This window comes from Thermobia domestica, chromosome 11, assembly GCF_964235325.1.
Source record: "Thermobia domestica chromosome 11, izTheDome1.hap1.1, whole genome shotgun sequence".
In the NCBI taxonomy this organism is placed as follows: domain Eukaryota; kingdom Metazoa; phylum Arthropoda; class Insecta; order Zygentoma; family Lepismatidae; genus Thermobia; species Thermobia domestica.
Window position 1 is genome coordinate 229,301,044 of NC_137464.1, and position 24,105 is coordinate 229,325,148.

At 36.1% G+C, this 24,105-nt stretch overlaps 1 protein-coding gene and 1 pseudogene across 1 annotated transcript in view; one reads left to right on the top strand and one right to left on the bottom strand.

Moving 5' to 3' along the window:
• LOC145664789 (epsin-2-like) overlaps positions 1-24,105 on the bottom strand; it is a gene marked incomplete in the record, with an annotated part of 105,240 nt that overhangs the window by 10,908 nt on the left and 70,227 nt on the right. The window contains 4 exon segments of the mRNA XM_081731746.1: positions 7,647-7,679; positions 8,975-9,142; positions 15,841-16,053; positions 19,749-19,857. Coding sequence (XP_081587872.1) covers positions 7,647-7,679; positions 8,975-9,142; positions 15,841-16,053; positions 19,749-19,857 — 523 coding nt within the window.
• LOC145664448 (histone-lysine N-methyltransferase SETMAR pseudogene) lies at positions 5,404-6,274 on the top strand (annotated as a pseudogene).

Here is a 24,105-nt window from a genome sequence, read left to right on the forward strand (position 1 = left end):
ATTCTATCGAGGAATTTGAAGCTTAAAATATATAAAACGATAATCATGCCTGTTGTTCTGTATGGTTACAAAACATGGTCGCTTACTATGAGGGAAGAGTATAGACTGAAAGTATTTGAGAACAGGATCCTGAGACGAATATTCGAACCCAAGAGGAACGGGAATGGCGAAAACTTCATAACGAGGAATTCGGTTTCCAAACATTGTTAGGGTCATCAAGTCTAGGAGAGACAGATGGGCAGGTCATGTAGCCAGGATGGAAGAAAGCAGGAACACTTTCAGAGTCTTAACTGGAAGACCAATCAGAAAACGACCATTAGGAAGATCTAGGCGCAGATGGGAGGACAATATTAACATGGATCTCGCAGAAATAGGAATACAAAGTAGAAACTGGATCCAGTTGGCTAAGGATAGAAGTCAGTGGAGAGTTTTCGTAAACGCGGTATTGAATCTCCGGGTTCCACAGGCCATAGAGTTAGTTAAATTTAGGCGAAATTTATGTACTTAATATTATATCGTGCCACTAGCTTTTTTTTTTTTTTTTTTTTTTTTTTTTTTTTTTTTTTTTTTTTTTTTAATGCCCCTGCCAAATATCAGTAACTTTCGTGAATAGAAAAGTGTCTTGTTGATAAACGTTGCTGCACGTTTTTTCCTTAATTCTTAAGAAACATTGTTTGGGATTGAAATAGGTTAACAATTGGGGATTAATTCAATATTAAACCCCAATACTTTCACTTAAATGGCATAATTAACATTTAACACTAATTCCTAATGCTTTTTCTTCAGTTCGCGACTTGTATTATATGAGGAGAAAGATTTGATTTAAATTTTAAAAAATCGATTTAAATTAAAAAAAATCAACAAAAATGTTTTTTTTTTTTTTCCACCCTGATGTGGACAATAAACAAAAGAATATATACCAACGACAGAAATGAAGAAAGATTTGCGCCTAGACAAGAGGATCATGGAAATACTGGCCATTTTTTTTTTTTTTTCAGTTACACTCACACAGACGGAAAATAGAATAAAATGAAACATGTATATAAGGAATGGCTCAGACACCTGAATATGTAACTATGGACATGTGCGCATTTCATAACAAGAGAAAAAATAATAAATATCAGGGATGAACTTAAAAATGGCACATGGGAGAATATTAGACAAGACAAAATTACGAAAATTCCAACAATTAACAAAACATACAATAAAAACCATGTGGAACAGAAGAAAAGAAGAGAGAAGAGTAAGAGAATAGAATATAATTTAGACAAAAATGAAATAAACAATATACAGGGTTCTGTTCATAAACAAGAAAACTTCCTGGCATAATCCGGAAAAGAAATCTCACTTACTTCATATGTCTTTAATTATAGTCTCAGTAGTTGTGTCATGTTATTATTGTGTGTGTTAATTGTGATCAATGTGACTACAAGAAACAGAAAATTAATCTAAAAGCTCACGGAAGGAAAAACAAAAAAAAAAAAAAAAAAAAAAAAAGTAACAAAATTTGTTTGCACTATTTCTCGTCCATTCTGTAATTATTACTCTTTTATTTTATTTTATTTGTTAATTTTTATTTCTTTTCTTTCAGGTGGTGGTAGGAAGCAGTTTTGAAGAGTAAAACAATGGAAAATTTAAAATGGATGACTAATGGGAAAGAAGAACAATGTATCTTGTGTATTAATTTTTTGCGTTTTCTTTTTTAAAGATGGTTCTTCTGCTTTTGTAATAAATAAATAAACAAGTATATATCAAAAAATGATATGGTTTAATGCATTAAGATACCATGATATAAAAACTGCCTCAACCTGATGAGGAATGGACAGCCAAATACAGAAAATGAGAGAGAAAAAATCAATTCGCGATCGTCAGCCTAGTGCCACACAAGTTAAACATCACGATTAAGGACCCACATCTTGCTAACTCCAAAGAGATTGAATGACATTTCCAAGCCGGATTAGTGTAAATCAGCTGCTTAGTGCACTACATGTTACAAACTTGATAGACCTTAATTCTTACTCTTAACCCCTATAAGGGTGCCTATGCTCTGTTATCTTGAACTTATTCAGCACCGGCCTCAAATTCAACATCTTCAATTATGTACATAAATTAGCCTTTGGCTAGCTGGGGCTCCGCTCCCAGACCCCTGCATTTGCCTGGCCTACGGCCTCGCACCTCTTAAACCCACAATTCTACCGAATTTCAAAATTTCTCTTCCTATTTCAACCATCTAAAGGATAAGGATTATGTATCCCAAGAAAACTCTTCTTTAAATTACATGGCAATTTCTTCACCCCTCCTTTAGACCCCTGAAAATTACAAATATTCACCTTTGGCAATCTTCCTGTACGTTACTCTCGGAAAGCTACAATCACGTCAAATTTCAACTTTCCAGGTCAACCGGAAGTACCTTTTATTTTATGCCAGTTCATGTAGTTTTATATATAGTTAGGATTAGGACAGGATTTGATACTTCAAATATATCAGAAGGAGACTCAAGTAAAAGATTATATGTAATACATCACTACTTGCATACAATTATCCTTATTCATTTGCCTTAATCTTATGTTTTCTCACTCATGGTCTGGCTACAGTTTTCATAGTAAGGATGAGTCGAACATCATATAAACTTTACTGCCCATGACATTTCATTAGCCCGCCTGCCTGTGTTAGCTTATTCGACCATATCATAAAGAGTGCTATTATGACGGGGAATCGAATATAAACGAGCCTTGTGTTGAAACAAAATATATATTGTAGGAAACTGAGACATTGCCACAACCTATTTTTCTACATAGTCTCCGCCTTTACGGATACATTTTTCCCAACGTTTTGCTACGTTTTTGATGTAGAATGAAGCTGGCCGGGTAGCCAACCAGTTGCACACAAAGGTTTCCACTTGATCGCTGGTCGCAAATCGCAAATTGCTGGGGTGTAATGATGCACCCATGTTTCGTCACAGGTAGCGATGTGATGCAAAAACGCTTCCCCTTCTATGCTAAAACAAGTGTGAAACACCCGAGCAATGTAAACTCGTTCAACTTTTTGATCATCATTCAGCAGCTTGGGAACCCACCGAGCTGTAATTTTGCGGAAGTCCAACTGCTTTGTGATGATTGATTGGAACTTCCATAGCTCACACTAAGTTCTGCGCTAATTTGACACACAGTGACGCGTCGATTCCGTTCGATAAGCTCAAGATTATGTGCCACGTTGTCATTAGTCACACTAATGCGAGGACGACGGTGATGAAATTCATTTGTAACACGTTCACGGCCTTGCGCTGAATTCGTTGCATCACATCTTTACTCTTGACCACGAAAGGGTATCATTCCCGAACTAGGCTTGCAGTCTGCGGTAAATTTCGGCCGGTTTGACGTTTTCCTGGGTGAGGAACTTGATAATTATGCTTTGTGCAAAAGACACTGGTATACTCTTCTCTCACAGTGAGGGCTACGAAGCATAAGGTAAGTCAGCTGTTCTGGTTCCTGACTCTCGGCAGTCCCACCTACCGACCACACCTGTCAAATTATACCCAGCTACCCGTTCCGACGCTTAGCCACTCAAGGCTCGTTCATATTTGATCCACCCTCGTATTATGTCGGAGCTAGAAGTTTACGCTAGAATTTAGGCACAAAGATTCCCGTATTTCAGAATCGTTCGCTATTTTCAAAATAGGTATCTTAGTGCTTACGGTATTTTGATATGGTTCAGTATTTTATAGCCTACACAGTTCCTGAAAAAGGCGTGTTCTTTTATCCACAAATCGAACAGTGTCACACAACATATTTGTTTTACACGTATCAAATTCTGTATAAACAGACTGTAACTCTCCGCCAGTGGCGAATCTAGCCTAGCTCTCAGTTTTTGAGTAACAAAAATAATTTAAGCTATTATTTATATATTTTACAAGTTTGCAGTAAACTCATGATATACCTATCATAGTCTGGGTCTGGAAGCCCCTCCTCCCCAGTTTTTACCTTCTAAGATCCACCTCTGCTCTTCGCCCCTTCAATACAAACCTAATCACCTGTAAGTTATAACAAGACGTAGGATACCTTTAGTAGTTTATTTGGTGTGCAATGTCTCTAGTCGGGCAACATATGAAATGACCTAAAACTTGACAACAGGTAATCCCTGCAGGTGAAAGATCTTAACCTTACAAGTGCAATATTGGGTTCGGAAGCAAAAGTAGTCCAAATTCCAACGTGGATGAAGCATTTGTTTTTTCTTTTTAAATAAAATCATCCACCAGCTCTTTTCTCATTGCATTTCTTCAGTAAATATCGATTACTCAAATTGTTGCGAACCTACTGAACTTTATGCATTCAAAAACTAGAGAATTCAAAATCAACTAGTTGTCAATTGTAAACTGAAGTTATCGACATTAGTTCTACTTAAACAGGTCCTTCTTGCTTTCCCTTCATAAAAAATAATTACGAGACAGATAAGTACAATTATTTAAATGTTTTGCAAGAAACAACGCAAATTATCTGAATGTTACTGAAAATATATCCTTCCTAACACATGAAATATTCTAAAGCATCTGAGTAGTCTTCCAACTCTGTAACTCAAATAAGTCGTAGTCTTTACTAATTTTATATAATAACACAACTTTGACCAAATTCGAGAAATTTCTCGCACAACTGATGTTTATTTTTCTAAAGGTCTGATAATGATTCAGAGCCTCACATCAGAATACGAACAGGTTTTCATACGCATGAAACCAAACGTTCCTTAAACTATGAACTGACAATGGTATAAATATGTGGATAACAATCAGCTTTGTAAAATTTGCATCAACGAATACTTAACAGAAACATTTCTGTCATATCAAACAAATGCCACGATAATTTTATTGTGGCGTTCTCCTCCTCCTGTTACTGCTTTGATGTTTCAACCTATGTTTAGGAGATAGTGTAAGTTGACACCAATATTTAATAAGTTTGACTCACGATACGGAGATAATCAATATTAAGTCTCATGAACATTACACAAGATGTTTTTAAATCACATTTCAGAAGGTGATTCATTTCCAGTAGAATAAATTCTAGTAAACATCGGTCGAAAATGGTGGACTTTCAGTATTATAAGCTAACAAATTTAACGAGAGTCGTCCTAGACTTACGGATCAAATAAGAAGTGAGATTTTAGAGGTACTACACTTAGACATAAAGTGGTGCTGTTTTATTTTCGTTTACATTGGGTCAATGTAGATTTACCTGGTGTAGTAAAAAGTAATCCATTATTATGCCAATAGATGGCTTCAGTGATCTGTATCTCGCGTTGTATAAGTCCGATCAGGTTCAACGAGATGGCGTTTAAACAATGAGATTGCGTACTACAAACACTGTTCAGATAGTTGTGATGAGTTGCCTCAGTGTTGTGTGAGCGCGAGTCAAAATGGACACTAGCAAAGGGAAAATACGCTATATTTTACAGTTTTTCTTCGATAAAGACGAAAATGCAAGCCAGGCAGCTGCAAATGTGAATAGTGTTTATGGTCCTAATACTGTAACAGCCAATCACGCGCAATTTTGGTTTCGTCGATTCCGTTCCGGTAATTTTGACGTCAAAGATGCACCACGCATTGGAAGGCCAAGTGTCGAAAATGTCGATAAAATCATGGACATTGTCACGTCCGACCGTCATGTAAGCATTGTGTCGATTGCCCAAGAGCTAAACATTGCACAAAAAATCGTGTGGAACCATTTGCATAAGGCTGGATACAAAAAGAAGCTTGATGTATGGGTACCACACGAGTTAACGAAAAAACTCATGGACCGAATTTCCATCTGCGAATCGCTGCTGAATCGCAACAAAATCGACCCATTTCTGAAGCGGTTGGTGACGCGATGAAAAGTGGATCACTTACGACAACGTCACGCGAAAACGGTCGTGGTCGAAGCGCGGTAAGCCGGCGCAAACGGTGCCCAAGCCAGGATTGACGGCCAGGAAGGTTTTGCTGTGTGTTTGGTGGGATTGGCAGGGACTTATCTACTATGAGCTGCTCCCCTACTATGGCCAAACCCGTAACTCGGAACTGCACTGTCAACAATTGGACCGTCTGAAGGCAGCAATCGCCCAGAAGCGGCCAGCTTCGGTCAATAGGAGAGGCATTGTGTTCCACCAGGAAAACGCCAGGCCACACACATCGATAGTGACTCGCCAGAAGCTCCGGGAGCTTGGTTGGGAGGTTCTTATGCATCCACCTTATAGTCCGGACCTGGCACCGAGTGATTACCACCTGTTCCTGTCCATGGTTTGCTGGTGAAAAAGTCGCTTCAAGAGAGGCTTGTGAAAATCGACTGTCTCAATTTTTTGCCACTAGGGACAAGGGCTTCTATGAGAGAGGCATCATGATGTTACCTTCCAAATGGCAACGTTATCGAACAAAACGGTGCATATGTGACCTAAATCGGATCATTTTAACTATGGTAAGTCAAGCCTTCAATATCATACCAAATAATGGATTACTTTTTACTACACCAGATATATTATCATATGATGGACAAATGTTTGTGGTCTATTGAGACTGACCTGTAGTATAACTGTAGGCAGATAATCTGTAGGTGATTTATATAATAACTGTAGGTGATTTATAAATGTGCTAAACATATGATAAAGATTTTATAGGAATGAGATAAATATTAATTCAACTACAGCGTTGTATGAGAAGATACATAGTTATACTTTGGTTAGACCTATTGCTGCAAATAACCATTATTAATATATACTTAGAAAGTAAAATCAAGAAGTAAAAGAAATTGATAAAACAAAAATAAGGACATCGCAAGTTCCTCTACAGAATCTACCAGAAATCACGGAAAAACAGAACTTCACAGTGGATACTGTGTAAATAGTGGATAAAATGTCTCATTTTTCAAAATTGCTTTCCCTACATGCCATAGTTATCAACCAAGGTTTCTTAAAATAATTCTTTCCTGCTCTTGTGCACTGAAAAGAAGCATTTTCAACTTACATTTGCTACAACTTATTTTTCTATTTAATATAATAAATTCCCTTTCCCGAGGTTCGTACGCGATCATTTGGAAAAACTTTCTATATTTAATAATTAAAGTTTCAATATAAACGAAATTCCTTTGAACCCAGAATTAAAAATTTACTTTTCTGTGTAAAATACAGAGATTAAAGGTCATTAGCAAATTATAAACCTTGTTACCGATCTCTCTAGATGTATTTTCTTTGAGTTATCGTTCAGCTATAACTGCAGTTTTTCCCAGGATCATTTATTGGGGACAACCAACTACAGAGACTACAACAGAAACCACCACCCAAGCTCTCTCACATACAATGCCTGAGAAAACCCACAGTTGTGGCTGAAAATGTGCTCACAAAAAATTCCCCATCTCGAGGATCTGATACCAAGGTTGTAACTGTTGTAAGCGTATATCGGAAGTGCAAAATATATAACCCAGTGCAGATCATGTGCTATCAGTTCCCTGTTGTGACAGAGAATTGGCTGTTATTCTTTGTGGTAAAGAACTTAAAGTACTTGTTAAAAATGCAAAAAACACAATCCACACAACCACACGACTAGCAGGGTTACTTTCCAATCTAGTTTTATATATTTACTTTTTAAAAATTATTTTACATAATATTCGTCACACAAATATTGTACTTACGAGGAACATCTTGGACAGTAGGCCTTATCGATTCTGCAAGAAATGAACGTATGTTATGATTCGATAAAAATCTAGCAATTCTTCCTAATTTCTGTCCTTTATATCTAAAATCACTAAGTCACAACAGAGGACAAATAAGATATATATTTTCCCAAAAGAATACAGTGGGAAGGAAGTTATAATGATACAATACTTAGCAGTGTATTTACACGAGAATTAACAGATCCTGGTAGTATGTTAATAAAAAGCTTATTTGCTAAAAGTTGGTGTGATTGTATTTTACAAATGCTAAGAGAAGTACATAAGCAAATGTTACGAAAATAACGTATACTGAGAATAAGCGTCGGATTTTAATTTAGCTGCATATCAGAATGTATTAGTTTTTATGTGGTGCACACCATTAGTAACAGCAAATAAGTAATTTGGCCGAAAGTGCGGATATTTTAGATTCTGTATAATTGCATCGAAATATTAAATTTCATGCCGTTGAAGCCTAGGATGGACCCTGACTTGGAGTATTGGTGGGTGATGTGGTGTTAATACATCGATCCACCGCCCCCTGTTGCAGCACACACATATTTTAATATTTTTGGCGTTCTAGACAGTCCGATACATCTGTATTCAAGTAACTTCCCAATGACCCCACAATAGAGTTAACAGTTAAAAATTTTAAATCCTACTTGAACAGGAAATAGAATCAGAGATAACGCATATCAATGCCGAAAAGGAATTTTGAATTCACAAAATATTATTAAAAGATGATTTATACAAGCATGTTTCTCAACAATGATATATGTCCCAATAAGTTTCCGCTAAAATAACAAACTAATTAATATACTAAAAAATATTTCATCATGCATTTTTCGTGGAAGTTCGCTTAAAAACCTTTCTTACAAATAAACTCAAAGGCTACTCACTCATCTTGTTTTTATGTATTCTGGAATCTTTTGAGTTTATTTCATCATGCAAGTTGACGAAAACTAATCAATATCATTTATTAATTCTAAACGGACGGGAGTCCGCAATACAAAGAAATCTCATTCTTCATATAAGCAATTACTTTTTAAAGGGCTAAAATTAAAATCTTACAATGAAACATGAAAAGAAAAGTCATAACTATACGTAATGCCTTAAATATATATATTAGGTTAATTATAACTTGTGCTTACTCGGTAGCTTTCAGCTAAACATTTATAACATTTATACGTAGTTCTTGTTTGTATTTCAATAGCGCAAGGGACGTTACCAATTTAATTTAGAGATGATCTCAGTAAAGGAAGTGTTAGCAAGTTTGGAATTATAGGTCTAATGACATTTCATACACTTACCTGCTGTTGGCCCAGGCTTCATGCTTACAGTGACAAGATTATCTAAATTAACCAAGGATGAATTTTCACCCAGAAAACTCTGTGGGGTTTTCTTTGTCGGTGCCTTAGTTTCATTAAGAGAATCACTAACAGAGGTAAAGTCAAAAGGATCAGGAGAAATTGTTCGGCCTACAAAAAGAAAGAAAAAAAAATGAATTTAGAATATATAGTATAAATGTTAGAACTTACCATGAAATCCCAAAAGAATCAATTTTACCAACAATATTTTGGGAATCTCATTACTTTCTTGAATGCGTCATGATAATTACTAGATAAGATATCAAATGAACTAATTACATTTTCTTAAAGAACTACGTCAACTAACAATTAATTCTATGCATGTTCAACATAAAATTCGTTGTATAACGGTGTCTACGACAGGATTAACTCAAATTGTTCACACTCACTGATAGATATTCATATGAAGAAAATTAAACTTTAAAAAATTTAATATAAACAGCGTAGTAATGATATTACCTGGGTCGTTGAATATATAAGTTCCCCTAAGCTGGAAAATAATTATTTTTTAAGATGCATTTGTAAACTATACATGAATGTGTAGGTGGGTCCTTCCTCACCTCTTCACGTAATTCCTATTGAGATTTAGGCATTTGTCTCACCGTTGCATCAATTTGCCCAAACCCTATGTAAAAATCACAGATCTGGCTATTTAGCACTCTCCTTACATTCCGATTCACTTCTTTATCTGTTTCGAAACGTTAATCTTGCAATGCAGATTTTAACACCGGAAAAAGATAGAAGTAACTTGGCGCTATATTGAGGGTGTACGGAAGAGTGAAGCAGCCGTTTCCAACCTAATTCTCCAATTTTGTGTTTTGTTTGTATGTTGCGTGGAGGTGGGAGTTATCGCCAAGAAGATGATCAGGTCACTTATGTTGAATTGCGTTTTCCTGAAGAAGAGTTAGGTTCGACATAAGCGACCCGGTCTCTTGTCAACTGGTGATGAAGAAGTGAAACGGAATGTGAGGAAAGTGATAAATAGCCAAAGCCCTTAATTTTTTTTGCAAAAGGTTCGGAGAAATTGATCTAACGGTGAGACAAATGCTTGAATCTCAATGGGGATTATATGCAAAGGTGAGGAAGGACCCACCTACACATGCATGCATACTTTACAAATGCACCTTTTTTTTTTTTTTTTTTTTTTTTTTTTTTTTTAAGCTTAAGGAAACTTATATATTGAACGACCCACGTAGTGAAACACAAACATTCTCAATACATACAAAATTTACAATTCAGACATATTCTGTAGTGACCAGATGAATGTCTCTCTCAGTCAAAGAGTGTTAGGGTGTGAACACTTGAGTATTAGTTCTGTAGGCAAATACGCACTTGATAGTGCAATTCATGTAACTATGAACTAAAATGTTGAACAGAGAATTAATGTTAGCTGGCCTAATTCTTTAAGATGTAATAAGTTTATTTTTTTTATTTATTTTTTAATATTTTACGTAGTAACTACCACGATGCACCTACGACAATAGTGCAACTCTCGAAATATTGTCAGAAAAATGGATTTTTCAGGTATTTCTCGGTAACTTGAACCATTTATTGATGATGTGCTTATTGCACTTTATACTAATGTATAGTATTGTTACAGTATTTATTGTTTTAGTCTCATTCGAGTTGGAAAAACTTACTAGTATACTGTTGCTTGTATTATCTAGTGATAACAAAGTTCTGTTACAAAGGCAGTAATGAAATACTGGAACAGTTCTATAACTACTTTGATAATGTTTGCATCGATGTGAGAAATTTACAGGTATTGCCAATACAGAACGCCAATTACTTCTCGAAATGGCCACCTCTTGGTCCTGAGACAAGCCTTAAGTCTCTGAGACCAGTCACTAATCACAGCACGCAGAGATTCTATCGGCAAATTCGCCACTGCCTTCAGAAGAGCAACTGAGATTTAATGTTGGAATGCCTCTTCCTACAGACACTGCCCTCAACTGCCCTATAATTTCCCTATAATTTGCGGTCTAGTAGGTTGAGGTCCAGGCTGCTGGAAGGCTAGCCAGCTGGTGAGGTGAAAACACGCACTTCTCCAGAAGTCATTTCTGTGCTGTCCTTGTTCTATGGACAGGATCTGAGTCCTACTAGAAGCTCCACAGCTCATTACTAAACATGATGATGGTCAAAGATTTTACAACAGGGTCTAACACTGTCTCTTGATACACTTTGGCCGACGTCTTAACACAATTTTCACGGGGTGAAGCTCAGCCATGCAGTTCTACAACATCTTCAATCAAACCATCACTGGAGAGAGCAGAGGCTTCAAGATCTTTGGCGTTATGCACGAGTGAACTGGGATATGGAGGCATATACTCTCTTCCATCATTTTGACAATTGAAAGATATTTCAAATGTATACATCTTTTCATCAGTGAAGAGAAGAATCAATTATGTGGCAGTCACCTTTTTCCGAAGCACGGACGGAATTTCTTCAACTTTTGCTTCCTTTGGAGATTGATATATGAAATGAAGAAGTGATCAGAATTATATTACTCCAAGGTCCTAGGTCACTTCTTAGTACATGAGACATTCACATTTTAAGCCATCACTGTTTATTTCCTGACAGGATTTCTTCAAATATGCACCGATATTTCTTTCAAGATCTTGTGGCTCCTCAAGCTGCATCGTCGCCTTGCTTGGGGCAGTTCTCAATGATTCCTCCTTGTGTCACACTCTATGTTCAATGAACAAACACATCCTGCTGATCTCAAGCCGTTTCAGGATACTTAAGATTTCAGATGGTGATTTTTCCACCTTATGCACAGCTATAACTGCCACACCGTTTTTTAAACACCCCAATCCAGTAGACTCGTCTTTTTAGTTCATTTGTTCCCTACCAGAGCCCAATACAAAATGATACAGTTTCTCCCCTGCTAACACGTTGAAGGATAACCTTCAAAACCAATGTTGCATCACTGTCATCAGTTCATAGCAGAATTGTTTCATCCCTGTCAACAGTTCACAACAGAATTTATGATATCACTAGGTAATTTTCTTCGTTTATTTGAAGGTTACAGATGCTCAGCGACAGAACAATAAATCCAAATATTAGAAACCTCTTAGATTTATCGAACTGCTGACAACACACACAACATCCTTACAGCACCAAGGATATAAAACGGAAACCTACGGTTCAATGTAGGATTTTACCTACATATGCCTCCACCGGATATTGGACCCAGGATTCCACACAGAACAAAGCATGCCAACCATGTGGTTACTGGTAAACATTTCCTTTCATGTGTACTAACTATTCCTTCCGAACTATTTATAATAATAAATACCTTTCTTACCGTATCTGCAACCAAACCCCTCATTCATCTTTCTTGATCAAATGGACAGTAATCTATGGATGAATGGATTTTTTTTCCCTGACTGGGTACTTTAAAAACACATTAGATTTAATTTTAATACTTAATTAGGGAACTCACCAATTATCTGGAGGATCTTGTGGAACATCAATATTTCAAGATCTAGGCAGATTTCCTGTTCACGAAGTTTGAAATTGAAAACAGATTGTCTTATCATTATTATTATTATTAACATCATATCTAACAGTATTTTCCACTAGAGAACACGTATTGGACGGAAATACAGGAAACTGTTGATCACTACTCTACTGATTTCAGTTCGCCGGTTTCAATTATAAAATAACGTGTACTTTAAACTTCATTGTCTAAAATTGCTTGAAACACCAAGTCCTCAAAAACCTGTACAGGTATATTAGTTTTACATACAGATACCGACGGGACATAATTATTTGTACGGAAAAGAGAGGTGTCCGTTACCTAAAGGTTACAAACTCTTTAAATTATTCACAGCTATTAGGGTAGTTGTATGCAGTATACAGTAAATTGTATGTTAGTTATAAATGTATATATACGCTAATATCCTCGTTAAATTTTATTGTCAACAAACCACATTCTTCATTTATATTTTACGTTGCAAGGTTAAATGCAAGCCCCAAGAAAATGAAAATGAAATAAAATCTGAGTTTAACGTCCTACGATTATGCCCTTTAGGCTAAGCGAGACGATTATTAAAAAAAAGAGAATGATTATGGAAGAATTATTGAAATGAGAAAGTGGGAGGAAAGGGAAGTGCACCGAGAAAACGAATTGGCACGATGTTGTCCACCACAAGCTTACCTGACCGGGTATCGAACCAGGGGCTCCACGCACCAGAGGTAAGCGCCCTACCATTGAGTCACCGTGACCCTCTCCCCCCTGCACATCCCAAGAGAAAGACGCGCGAATTTGTAAGGAAAAAGCAGAAACTCAATACTGAATTTTTGGTGATATACCTCTGCGTTCCTACTTTTCTTTTTCCCATAAATTATCTTCTTGCTACCGGTAATGTCTGAACACAAACAAACATGTTTTAGCTACTCATGCTTCTAAGTAGAATCTATGGAGGCAAAAATTTCACTAAACCTCTGTATCTTTCATTTAAAAATGCGCCGTATCCTGACTTCCTTCAACTATTGGTTAAAAAACAGCACAGACAGATGGTTATCAAAGTAATAGAAACGCCTGTAACTGTAACAATTAAGATGTATCACGTGGCAACACTGAGGATGTGTTGTAGCGTCTGGCCGTTGTCAGTGTTGTGTTAGATATCGTCAGGCAGAGTAGAACGGAGGCGGGCAGACAGTGATGATGCAAAATGCGAGATATCTATGAGTTTCAGAGGCCTAATTGCGGGTGCGCAGCTAGTTGGCGGAAGTGTATCTAAGGTCTTACGTGTGTCGCCACCGGCGTTCATGGTTATGATGACTTACAGAATTCATGTAAAATAACATCGTCGAAAAGTACTCGTACATGGAAGCGAAGCCTCAGTGACAGGCATCATCGCACATGAAGAGGATTGTCACCAAGGGTTGTAGAGCAAATGCAGCAAAAGTAACCTCACTTGAAACAACGCGCTGCAATAATCACAGACCAATGCGAGTTGGATAACCTGAACATCAGTGTCGCGTTGCAATTCCTAAATCGCTAAATACCGCCAACAACTCTTTAGTGTGAAGGAAGGAATTCCGCAGACATGTAAAGTGGACCACCGATGACTGAAAATGCGTAATACAGAAGGCTTATTCGTCTGTATGTGTCTGAGTTTAACGTCTTATCTACTTTAGGAAAATCCATGACACTACCATCGGTTGCCCTCGATGTATATACATGTGTCTTGGCAATAGCCCTGCACCGTAACTTCCACTGTACGCTTTGCTGAAGTACAGTAACAGGAATCTTGAGCCATTCCTTCTGGCAGACTCTCCAGAGGCCATAGACAGAGGTGACTCGACTACATGCAAGTGCTCTTTTCATTAGGCCAAACCCACAAAAATCCATGTGACTGGCATTAGGTGACTTCGCTGGTATATCTTGGAAAAAAATAGCCTGGACACCGGTGTCTGCCGACATCTATTGCAGAAATCTCTGTGTAGAACAAGATGTATGTGATGAGACCTTATCCATATGTACACGGACTTGATTTATTGCATTTCTATACAAACGGGGAGATCTGTATAAATTGGTGTGAGGATATTTTGCTCATAAAATGCGGAGTTCATTTTCCAGTTTTCTGGCACTTGCAGAATCGTCAACTTATCTTCAGAGTAATATCTCGCGACAACCAGAAATCCCTTCGAGAAACTTGCTTTGCACTGAAGTTAGGAGAGATTTTGAGTCTCGGGGGTATACGTTACGGCACGAATTTTCTCACAATCTGATTGATAAATCCATGCTTCATCGAGTGTATCAACAAACTTCCACTTTTCTTCGGATAGATGGCGTTCGTAGATGCGCCTGTAGTGGGTCTTTCTCTCGCTTTGATGGGCTACAGTAAGGACTTTTAAATACTATCTAAAGTTTTAATTTAATATGTAGGTTGCTGTTCACAGTTTACTGTGTCACGTGCAATTGTTTTGCCAGCACACGTCGTATAGGAGACTTTTCCTGCAGGACATTCGGCACAACTTTCGATCAACAGGTGGAGTCACCATTGTATACGGTCGCTTTCTACTCCCATTACTGGGTGAACAATGTGCTGGAATGTCCTGGTGTTTACGTCGATTATTATACATACAATTTTCCTGTACTGTTTTGGAATCTTGTTGGAGCTCAAGGTATATATGACAGTTTTAAGAGTGGTTCAATATTAATTCAACAATCGCAAGTCACGGAAAACTTGACGTGGAGAAGTGCTACGACATACGACTTCCCAACACTGGTTCACCTTGGGAGCCATAATGCACACACATACGCAAACTAGGCGCGATACTAGAGGCCTTTGGCTTGCTCCTGCTGTTTGAATAATTCGGATCGGTTGATTTTGTGAGCAAAGGTGAAAGTTTAAAATCGGGCACTATAGATGGATCAACCTTCTGTATGGTCCAATGAGTCCTATTTGCCTTTATTAAAAAAGTGGGGTTTATGTATGGCGGACGCCAAGGAAGTTTATGCTCTGAACTGTCTAGTCTTTAACGTGAAACATGGTGGCAACTCTGCTATGGGTTCCAACATTTCTGGTATTCCGTGTGTCCGGTCATTAAAGTCCAACTCAAAGTGCTGTACTGCATAACAAATAGTAAAATATTTCTCTGGAAAATATTACTGAACTCTATGTTTCAATTCCACGACGAATCAGAGCTGCTCTGTGGGCGAATGATACCCCATCCCGTATTAAGTAGGTAAGTTACATTCTCTTCAGGTGATATCATTATTTTGATAACCATCTGTATATACTTTTCTTACCCATAAGGTGAAAAACAATTATTAAAAGTTCAACGTTACTTACCATTGTTATTAACATTATTCATATTATTTATCTGAGGTTTCTCTCTGTTGGTGATGATATCAAATTCATCTAAGTCACCATTAATAGGGCTTGTGTTTGCTGATAAGCCTGCTTGACTACCACCGGGACTGGAATGGTCTGTGCTAGGAGACCAAGGATCACTAGCTAACTTTGTAGGAGGCACCGGTGACGCTCTCCAAGGATCATTCGCTACTGTAAATAAAACAGTACAGGTTACATCGTACACTATACTTTCACAGAAAATTTTAAGTACAGTTCTAATATTTAGTACGCCTGCGTAAAGCAAAATTTAATACTTTTATGTAATTTTGTTGTTCAGTACAGACAACTAGGCAAGATGGAGGTTAAAGCAAAGCAGACAAGGACTATTTTGGATTGATATTACATGCAAAGCCATTCCCAATATTCTTCTTGTTATGTGCAGACGTAGAAATTACTGGATTTAGTATTATACATATGGCCCAGAAATTAAAAGGATGTTAATATCCAAGTTACGGTTAGAAATATAAGATGTTTGATGATGTTTAACAGATACTAAATAGTAAGTAATATTTCTTTCTTATATTATATATATATATATATATATATATATATATAATTTTTTTGAAGTCTTCTTTATGATTTACTAATGTGTTAATCAGGCTTAAGCTTTTGCGTAATGGAGAACTGCAATATTTTCTGTACAGAATAAAAGAAAATACACATTTTCTAATTTTTTTAAAAAAAATATTTTACTTTATTATTTTATTTTATTTTATTTTACTGGTACTTCGGATTTATGCTGGACCGATTAGCACAATGAAGTTACTGAAGCCTGGGCTTGATGAATACGAGAAATGAGATGTAATAATACATGCAATCCAGAATCAAGTCGTACAATCAGAGAATCTGATCGTACGAAATTTCCAGCTCGTAACCAAAACACTTCTTCCATTTGATGTGACCACTAGCTGAAATGCCCGTTCTTCTACAGGAAGCGTTTTATGAAAAATATCTGAAGGATATATTTGAATTTCCCTGTCCCTCCCTTAGGATACGTAATTGGACCGACGGCTCGAGCAAAGTGCTAGTTCAGAAATTACTTTCAAGTGGTCAGTCTTTTCCCCTGATGATGACAGACAAAGTCGATATTTTTAAATATTCAGTAAAACAATTCAAAAGTTCACCCCTCCCCAATTACAAACAGAATATTCAAAAACGCTGGGACACGTACTCATTTATTTTTAATAAAGAGTTTATGCACCAAGTTTCACAGAACATTAGGAGCTCGTGAGATACTTAACATTTGGCATACATTTAAACCGCCTCCTCCTGCATTTAGATATGCATTTTGATAAAAGTGACATGACAAAAAATCTAGCTCGAACCAATGATAATTAAAAAAAAAAACGATGAGGCAGATAACGAACGCCCCGGAAAATGTTCTATTAAACTAATATATCCAATTGCCCACTCCCTCTTTAGAAGCTAAATTTCCGAAAACGCTACGATGTGTGTCTAATTCTTTTTAACGAGGAGTTTACATATCGTGTTTCATGTTCTTAACCTTCAGGGGCTCCTGGGATACTTTATTCCTGGCATAAATTTTGAACCGCTTTCCCTCTGCAGTTTGATCAAAGTAACATAAAAATCAGTTCAAAGGTTTGGCCAAAGTATTATATAAACAAGATCATTTTCATTTTTACTTATTTACATAATCTAAAAGTATTTCAGCCGTGCATTAGTGTTAATAATTCGCGACAAAGCATGTCTATACAACATTCGGCTTATCATTAGCTGTGTTAGCGTTACAGAGTAGAAATTGATTTCCTCATATCTGTACAGTGACACTGAAAAGCACTCAATTTCATATAGGCTGTGCAACCCGTACGGATAGTAATCCCTTGAAACATGAGACATTGGGCATCTCCAAATTCTTATCTATCCTTGTCTGAAGCTAGATGTTAGCTTAAGAAGTAATGATATTGTGCGACATTGTAGGAAGTCCATCAACTCCGTATTGAAAAAGTTTATCCGAGATTGAGAAACTGCATTATAAGACAACTTCAGCAGTAAAAGACACATTTCCGATGATAGAACAAATGTTGTTTAAAAGAAGACGTAAGAAAAGAAGTCTTAAGACATGGACAAAGACAGTGGACAGTTTGCGCCAAATCATAACCAACCAAATCGCTGTGTTAAATACTAATTTTAAGTGTAAGAGTGAGAAAGGGAGGCTAAAAATAGAGAGAGCAGCAGAAATGGTTCATGTTCCACGGTCGTGCTTTTTAAGCTAAAAGAGACGCATGATTAATAAAGGCGAATGATGGTGAAGGAATAGGGTGGAATGAGAATGTGGGAGAAAACGAGAGAACTCCAGGAAAGCCCACGGATACGATACTGTTCATCACAAAGTTATTTGGAGCAGAGATGGAAGAGTTGATGCTACAACTAAAAGAGAGAACAAGGATATGAAGTGTTTCTGGAAATGAAGATAATAAGACTAGACAATAAAGGTGTTTCAGGAAGCCCAGATCAAGAACTCCAAAATTTATAAAAAAAAAGTTTGAGCATTAAGAGTAAAATAATACAAGGGTGAGTTAAAAATTATGCGCAATGTAGCGTTGCCGCAACGGAGTGTCTAGGAATCAGGGGCGGATCCAGGATGGACTTCTGGGAGGGGGGCGATGGGTTGTAATACTACTACTTAGAGCTACTTTTAAGAGCTCCAAACGCTGTGATGGGTTTTATTTATATGTAAAATGAAAAAATCCTCTCCTGGGGAGAATTGCCCCGATCGCTATCCCCCCCCCTTAGATCCGCCACTGCTAGGAATGGATTGAAAAATTCAACAATGGTCGCACAAGTGTTACCTAGAGGAAGGAGCCGGACGACCATCTATGGCCACAAATGACGAGAGTAAATCAAGACGAGACAATTTTTGAGTTTTTCAATCTATTCGTAGACACTTTGTTGCGGCAAGACACTGTTCCCGTGTTGTTCGAAAGTATCTAATGGACTGCGGTCCCTGATACACCTTCCGACCACAAAAACCGAATCACTGATCGTTGTTCCTCTTTGGTGCAAATTTCTAATGGAGCGGGCATGATCTGCAACAAAAGGAAAACAACTGGAGGAATTGGGATCAGACTTTCATAGCACAACCACAATAGCATAACAATAAAGAAATGATGACAGAGGCCAGCATGAACAATGTAACAATGTACATTGCGGGTAATTTTGACTTACCCTTCTATATAGACGAATACATACATATATACATAAAGCTTAGTCCAAACAGTAATCCGAGGAGAGTGTTGAATAGTATAAATGGCTAGGAAAGATGGAGATTAATGCTTAAGTGGGCAACAAATATTTTGGGTTGATACTACATGCAGAGTCAAAAGACTAAGCATGCAGGAGTATAGCCAAGCATCTATTCTACATATCCAGTTCCGAAACTTAATGCCCAATCTATCTACCTTCACTTAGACATCATACTACAGGTTAAGGTCAGTTTTCTTATAAAGAATATAACTTCTACCAACTTATACTAGTAAGTTAATTATTATTTTACTCTTATAATCATGAATAAATTGGTACAAACACAATCCGAAGGCATGTGCTAAAACTATTAAGGCTAGAGGAACATTAGATACTCGTCCGTGACATGTTCCTTTTATGAATTTCTTGACTCAGAATTGAGTCTATTGTTTAAAAATGACAGATCTGAATGTGAACTCATTGACACTGGGTTTTATATTTTTGAGTTATAAGGGAAGGAAACAGGGGGTCCTGCAATATGTACAACAAGATACCCTAACTCAGACGTATCACGGGTGAATGACTGGTTCAATGTGTCAACCACGTGCATTCCTTCTTATATTTTAATACTATAGATAGCTTACCTGGTTTAGGTGCTGGTACAGTTGCAGCAGGTGTCCAAGGGTCGTTGACTGGAGAAGGAACAGTTAATGGGCTAGAAACTGGCGCTGTGGTAGCACTCCACGGATCATTCTGAAATTTAAGAGTATTTACAGTGATAAGACGAAAGGTATTTGCAGGTTATATTAGTGACAAATTACCATTACAATAAGATTATCATTAAAAATAATAATAATAATAATAATAATAATAATAATAATAATAATAATAATAATAATAATAATAATAATAATAATAATAATAATAATAATAATAATCAGTGTTCGAAACACTTTAAAATTCTACCGAAGCATGCCAATAACAAAGTAGAAATTATTACTGTGTTTGCTTACAAATCGAGGAATATGTAATTTTGAAATTGTACGACAAGAAATCAGCGGTAGTTTTATATAAGCATGAAAACTTCAACTTATTACTAAAAAGTAGTTATAGTTCTTTCAAAACATAACAAGGTAATTCAAAAACAATATTTAGCCTAGCAGTTAAGCCCATTTAACATTATATCACGCAGTCATCCCGAAGTATGAAAACGGATATTTTTAAAATTTTTATAATGTTTTTTTATACTTTATTATTTTTTTCTCTCTATTAATATTCCTTTTTTCTTCTATACTCTTAAAAAATAATTTCTTTTGTAAGTTTTATATTATTTCATATATTCTCTCAACTACCAACATGTGAGAGGAAATGTGTACTGTATGAAGTAGATGTGAAAGGGCGAATTACAAATTTCAAGAATAGTAACATGAATATATTTAGTGGATTTTGGTGTACTGAAAAGTCGAAATTGGTGTTGGAAATAATGACAGTTCTGTCATCTGAATTTTGGTATTAATTTGGAACAAAACTACATGTATCAGGGGTCCAGTTCCTGTAAGCAGATTACGTACATTGGAGTGGTCTCCGGTACATATGCCCACAATGCAATTATTTGTTGTAACCATCTATACATATCAATCCATCTACGTAGTTCTAGTGTCTCAAAACGATTCAATGACTTTTCAAAAGTTTATCAAACTTTCTATTGAACTTGCATATACCACATGAAAACGAGAATCAAGGTTATTACTAATCTTCATTGACATTCACTCTCTCTTGGCACCTAATCTATCAGCAAATGGTGACGGAGCAGCGGAGGTTTCATATGCTGCCGTTTGACTACATTTTCAGCTAGCTAGAGTATCACCTTATTGGCACATGGACGTTCATCGTTATCTCAACCATCTTCCTCGCCATTGGATTGTGTTGAAGCACAACCTACAACTTGGGATGATACTAACGTAAATCGTATTACCTAACTTAATGCGTTTTCCTGTCGGGACAAATTAACAATGGTTTCAACGTGACATCACAACTAACAAATCTACATGAACTAAAAACCCAAAACATTACTGCCCTGCCTTATATCGGATATGCTGTAACGTGTATAGCAAGAATTCGATTAAAGCCTTGGTATTGTTTCTGTGACTATGACAATTGACGTTGATCGCACTCTCAGAATAAAACTGTCGCAACTCAACATAGGTTTTTTAAATTATCAATTTTTAATGTGTAATAACTGTAATTTGTAAGTATTTAAAAATGTTTCCTCTTCAATAACTAATACCATACATATTGAAATAACGTTACAATTTCCAAAACCAGAAAAGATAAAAACCAGAAAAGATAATAAAGTTTCTTTAGATACAATGATCTTACCTGTAAAATATACATTTTAGAGTTACGACAGTTTAATTCTGGGGATGCGTTATGGGTTAAATAAAGACACAAAATTTATGTACACCAAGAGTTACCTATTTCTCTGTCCGTGTTAACTTCACATATAGAGATTTTGGTTGCTAATGATTCATTTTGAAACGCACTATATAAAAGCGGATATTAACACTTTCGACTTGTATAATGTAACAAACACACATATATTAATTAGTGATCAGGAAAAATACAGTAAAACAAACGCACACGATAACAGTAATTAGTCACTTGATAAACGAAAACTACGCTCTTTATTGTTTATACAATCGTTAAACACAGTTTTATGAATTTCAAACTCACAAACAAATTCTCATTAATATGATTGTTACTTCTATCAAACAGATGCTAATATCATCAGCCAATCAATATTATGTATCACATTTAATCACATACAGTAAAACGTTGGGTGGAAATAAGGTACACCTCAAAAAAAGTATTGAAAAGGAAATTCAAACGACTCCTAATGCAAGAACTTTATCTTTATGGATAACAAACTATGTAATTTTTCAACTTTAAACAAAATATGGAAAGCTCTTATTATTCTATTTCAGAATATTTCATAGGTAGAATATCTCTTACTATTGTTCTATGAATTTATACTAAACATTAATAATAATATAATGACTCACCTGTAATGTAACTTCAATGCGTGTTTTTTGGCCAATATTTCAATTGTGAGTTCTTAACTAGTAAGATAAATAACCGGTTGTGGATACTTCATATTAGGACGGTATTTTATAATATATATATATATATATTAATATACCACTCTTAGTTGCAACAACTAGGTGAAAATCTGCAGGAAAACATTCAAGTCTTCTAACTTGATGAAAATTGCCCGGTATCGCAATTGAAATGTTGGCTAAAAAAACACGCGTTGAAGGAACATTACAGGTGAGTCTTTATACTATCATTAAAGCGTGGAATTAATGGCAAAACGCCATATATATTGCAATTCTCATACTTTCAGGAAGAGTGACAGTTCGCAACTTACAAGCAATTTGTTGCCATTTCCCATTTTCTCTTCAACTCATCTTTATTCACGCATGAATGACAGCATACTAAATATTTGGCTCCTTCTTATCTGACCAAGCGATCGCAGTGTGATAGTAACTGGAGTCTATTGTCGTTGGAATATATCAAGTAAAGGGAACATGCTAGCGCGTCTTTAGTTCTTAGAATTTTGAATGACAAAGATAAACGAAGAAGCTTACTTAAAGAAATAGCCAGGTACAGGCAGTTATTGTGAATCGATAGTAAGTGTAACGCACAGCTCCTGTCGGTGTGAATTTCAGCATTTCAAGATGCCGAAAGTAGATCTTTTTAGGAAAGAAAAGACGGAAACATTTTAGAGTGAATTTGTGAGTAGTGTGTTTTCAACAGATGATTCTGTACTATTATGCAAATTATTTGAAACTGTGGTTCCACTGAGAAGTGATATTTTGTCACACACCACATCAGCATTGCAAAACACGAATCTGCAAGTACACACAAATCAATTGATGGAAAGATTTAGAATCTTCCTGAAACAAGAACGAATCCCGCTTCGCGTACTAATAGTTCTGCGAATGGCCTGTGTAAAGCTCTAACTAACGTGGCCATTCTCTTATGAAAGTTTGAAAATGTTTCCTTTACAAATTTTCTCAACGAAAACAAAACAAAAAGGTCCAAGTGAGTCGTCTTCGAGAAAGATTTCAGTCCAGAAGAAAGGAATGGTAAAATTCGATATCCTTTTGATATGTTTAGGCTACGTAAATAAGACAAAGTGCAACATGGGCTTATGCCACCAAATCACTGCCAAGAAGACAAAGTAGCTATAACTGAGTGTGATTGTTTGTTCTGTAAATTTTCGTAAATACTGAACTAGTATTACTGAACGCAATCCACGTACGAAATTGAAAATATTGTCTAATTAAAAAAAAAAAAAAAATGTTGTGGCTAAATGGGAAGGGCTAAATCATTTACAATTTCATAATAACTGTTTTTCAATTCTTGATTTTTGATTAGAAATTCATATTGGTAAATATTTTTTCAATCAGCAGATAGACAAATTGAGCTTGCGGGTAACTTTTGTATTAAATTCTTGCCTACTGTTGGCTCACAGAGTAATAGCTTAGTATTCAAAAGTAAATTTGTTATGGTTTATTATATAGTTCAGAGAGATTGTTATAATTTTAATTTTTCATTATTTTTAAAGCAAATCTGCAAAAATTCATATTATCTATCATCATTTTATCAAAATTTGTTCCAGTAAACTTAATGGCATTCAATGCATGTTATCAGTTGCTCATAAAATTTTAAGCACAGTCCAGAGTAAAAGTCCTACCTTTTGTTAAATACTACCATTAATTGATAGATGAAATAATACGTTTGCTGCCCAAAATTTCCAAGTTATAATGAAGAATAGAAGACACAATGTATACATTCTTGAATATATACAAATATAGACTAAATCTCTGTGTTGTGTTAATGGTATTCGAAAGGATGAGCACCTGAGTTACAAACTCAGATCTAATCAACGGTTTAGGTCTTTCACTCATTGTTTTTAATATGTGATTGCAGGGAGCT